The sequence below is a fragment of the Phalaenopsis equestris genome, unplaced genomic scaffold (assembly GCF_001263595.1).
Source record: "Phalaenopsis equestris unplaced genomic scaffold, ASM126359v1 Scaffold000421, whole genome shotgun sequence".
NCBI classification, from domain to species: domain Eukaryota; kingdom Viridiplantae; phylum Streptophyta; class Magnoliopsida; order Asparagales; family Orchidaceae; genus Phalaenopsis; species Phalaenopsis equestris.
This window is the reverse complement of record NW_018164862.1, coordinates 204,755-208,712: the sequence shown is the minus strand read 5'-3', so window position 1 is coordinate 208,712 and position 3,958 is coordinate 204,755. Positions and strand designations below refer to the sequence as shown.

Below are 3,958 nucleotides of genomic sequence, written 5' to 3'. Positions count from 1 at the left end.
CCCCCCCCCCCCAAGCAAAACAACCCTTTTATATAAGAGGGTTTAGGACTTATATTAGGCAATGCTTTTAATTTAGAAATATAATATAATAGAGTAGGATTTAAAATAGACAATGTTTTAAAATAGAGAAGAGAATAAAAATAATAAGAATTCATAATTTAGGCAATGTTTATAATAGGAAGAAGTCAGAATAGGCAAAAACTAATAAAAATAGTAGAAATTCAGAATTGGCAAGTGCTAGGAAGGAAAGATGAGAAAATGAAAGAGGGAAAAGGAGGAAAGGAAAGGAAGGAGAAGCATGAGCAGCAGCCTTCCTCTTGAGGACCGGCTCCCATAGCCTGCATCTTGAATTCATATAACACATCACGTACAAATTTGTAGCTCAATCTTGCATTCGCGTGTGGCATGCATCCCTTGGCCTCACCCTAATGTCTTGGTTACTTGGCTTTGCATGTGCTTGTGGCACGTCACATTTTCCTTGCACCTGATTAAGGTGCTCTGACTCAATTCATCCTGCAGCTTTGGTGGGTCTCACTATCTTCTTCTGCTTTTTACTTGCTTCTTGTAGATTTTTGGTTTCCCACTTTGATGTTATGCTTGATTGCTTCCTTTGGTTCTGAATGGCGCACTACGAATGCCTTTATTGATTTAAATTTTAGTAGATAAAACGCTTCAAATTTTATTTGGGAGATGTGACAAGAATCCTGAAGAAAGTTATCATCATTATCCTTCATTTAAGATGCTTCAAGCAAGACGTTTTAATGAGTAATTTTTTTTTAATTATTTTTATGATCCAGAGGACTTTCATATTTTTCTATAGCGATATCTTTATCTTGTCTTAATGCTTTTTTTTTTTTTGGCAATTGTTGGTAAGTACTCATATCATTTTCTAGTTATGATTTATGCTTTAAAAAAATGCTAAGATTCTCAATTTGAGATAGATATGAGCCTTTGAACTTGAACAATGAAGAATATTTTACAGGCAATCCTGTCATAAATTTGTACATGTTAAAATATCTTTTTGAAGCATATCTAAACATTACATTTGGAGTGACATTAGAGTTCACGAAAATGATTTCCTCTCAATCCCCTTTGTGTTCTTTTTCTTTTATCAGGTTGACATTATTGGGGTTAGCTGCTACTCTTCTAAGGACTTATGGACATGGAAAAATGAGGGTGTCGTCCTTCCCGGAGATGAATCCAACGCCACCCATGATCTTCACCGCTCGAAGGTGCTCGAGAGGCCCAAAGTCATCTATAATGACAACACCGGCAACTACGTTATGTGGATGCACATTGATGACGCCAATTACACAAAAGCTTCTGTCGGTGTCGCCGTGAGCGATTCGCCATTAGGCCCTTTTAAGTATCTCCGCAGTAAACAACCTCATAATTGTGATAGTCGCGACATGACTATCTTCAAAGATGATGATAGGAAGGCATACCTCGTCTACTCGTCGGAGGAGAACAGCGAACTCCATGTCAGTCTGCTGACCGACGACTACCTGGACGTCACCGATCAGATGCAAAAGATTCTCATCGGTCAGCATAGGGAGGCTCCGGCCATATTCAAACATAAAGGAACATACTATATGATAACTTCAGGGTGCACGGGGTGGGCGCCGAACAGGGCAATGGCGCATGCGGCAGAGGCGATGATGGGGATGTGGGAGACGATTGGTAACCCTTGTGTCGGCGGGAACAAGATATTCGAACTGACCACTTTCTTTTCACAGAGCACTTTCATCGTTCCGATTTCGGGGCTGCCGGGGGTGTTCATTTTCATGGCGGATCGGTGGAATCCATCGGAGCTGAGAGATTCCAGGTATGTTTGGTTGCCTCTGACAGTAGGTGGAGTGGTTGATGAACCATTAGAATACAATTTTGGGTTTCCAGTTTGGTCTAAGGTCTCCATTTTCTGGCATAGGAGATGGAGACTTCCGAATTGGTGAACTGCTTAACATTGAGTGTACAATGTTTTGTAGATTTTTTTACATATTGTGTATAGTGTAATAAATGTTTTTGTAGATTTTAGTTCCATTTTCAATATTCAAAATGTTGATTTAGGACTTTCGGATAACTAAAGCATGTACTCAAACTCAACATATAATCATTAGGTGTATTGGTTCTTGACAACCAAGTTTATAGCCATTTTTTTTTTAGCTATGTGGTTTTATGTGATTAAGCTATATAAACATAATGGAATGTTTATTTTTTAAGTGCAAATTTTGGCTGATTTGGTTGCTTTAAGATAGAAAAGTGTTTGAGAAAATGAAGCTAGGTGAATTAAATCATTTAGTGGGATGCAATTAAAAGTTAACATGGATTCTAAATATGATTATATAATTATTTTCTTTTCACACAAAGAAAAAGAGTGAAATCAAAATAATTTCTCTCTGAAGTTTCCTATTTTCTTGCATTTTGAATTCCGTTATATTATTATTTTGAGAAATGTGATTATAAGAAACCCCTCACCATAAAAATGTATAGAAAACAGCACAAAAATCATTGACAAACAGAATTGCAACAGTGATCTGTAATGTGAAGTTATGAAATGTCAATATTTGTAATTAAATATATATTAAAAAAGATACAAAAAATGCATGTAGATGTGGATCTAGAAAATTTTCTTACTGCTGAACAAAAACGATGGTTTCTTATTATAATTATGTCAATAATAAAGATAGATATGCCCCCAAACAGCCCATGAGCAAAGAACAAATCCTGATTGTACAGCTTAACAAACCGAATCAACATCAGCCGTTCATCAAGTACTATAGCTCAATAAATATCTTCTTGTATTGCAAACGAAGAGATATATACATATACTCTTTACAGCTGCTGTCTACATAAATTTAAATTGGTGTTAGAGACTCAAACCTAAAGGCACTACTTCATCCCACACTCTCTCTCTTTTCTTTTCCCTCTACTGATCTTATATCAGTTATTCTCCATTCTCACCTACTCACATCAAACATGGATACTCCCACCAAGTTATGTGTGTAATTGTGTTTTGACATAAACTAGGGAACTAGGGAATCACCCATCAAAGACGTGTCCCTACACATCTAAACATAATGGTGTCGCCGAACTCAAACATCGTCACCTACTAGAAACCACACGCACAATATTTTCAACAGATCATCTTCTACTCTCTTTCTGGGTCCCGACAATCCTAACAACAACATATCTTATCAACTTCCTACCATACAAAACTATTAACAAGAAAACACCCTATCAGCTTGTCGGCCGTTTTATTGTTCAACTTCACTTTCGTAGTTTGGAAACGGTGATGATTTTGTGATTTTGAAAATAATATAAATATAATTTTTTTTAAAGAAGTAACGTTTTTTAATTTTTAAAATAAGTGAGACCAAACGAGTCTCACATTTTTAATAGTTTAGATGATTTAATACAATACTACAAGCAATACATTTATCCCGAAGAATAAATATATTACTTGTAATAGGGATTTAATCATCCAGACTAAACAATTTGTGACATCCGTTTTGATCTGCGAAATATTTTATAAAAAGGCCAACAAGTTCCCCTATCTAACATAAAAATTAGATAGGGTTTATTTTATCTGGGTTCCTGGTTCCCTATAGAGGCAAGCCCCTATAGTTAATTACATCTTAAATGATCGAAATCACTTAAGATAACTCTCGATTAAGATCAGGTGGTTTTGCTTTCAAGATTTCAAAGTTTAGGTTTTCACGATTGGACATGGGAAAATCAAATGGAAATGACTCAAAATAGGAACAATTATTTAAGGAATCCAAAGGGAAGAAAAGTAGGGGACATCACAGATCCAGGAGAAACCCCGGAGATGTCCCAACTATCCTGATGTTCGGCTTTATGTCTTTGAAGTGATGATTATTTGATATTTCAATCCTGCAAATTATTTAAGACTTAGGACTTATGTTTGCACAACGTCAGACTGTGCAAATAGCCTAAA

General features: G+C 36.0%; 1 protein-coding gene across 3 annotated transcripts in view; it reads left to right on the top strand.

The window, feature by feature from the left end:
* LOC110027232 overlaps positions 1–3,958 on the top strand; it is a 24,578-nt gene that overhangs the window by 7,121 nt on the left and 13,499 nt on the right. For 2 of the 3 annotated variants that reach the window (XM_020728570.1, XM_020728569.1), the window contains one exon: positions 1,116–1,825. In XM_020728570.1, coding sequence (XP_020584229.1) covers positions 1,116–1,825 — 710 coding nt within the window. Of the gene's footprint in view, positions 1–1,115; positions 2,129–3,958 lie in introns of those variants that run through there. The other variant, XM_020728571.1, reaches the window with a different exon arrangement.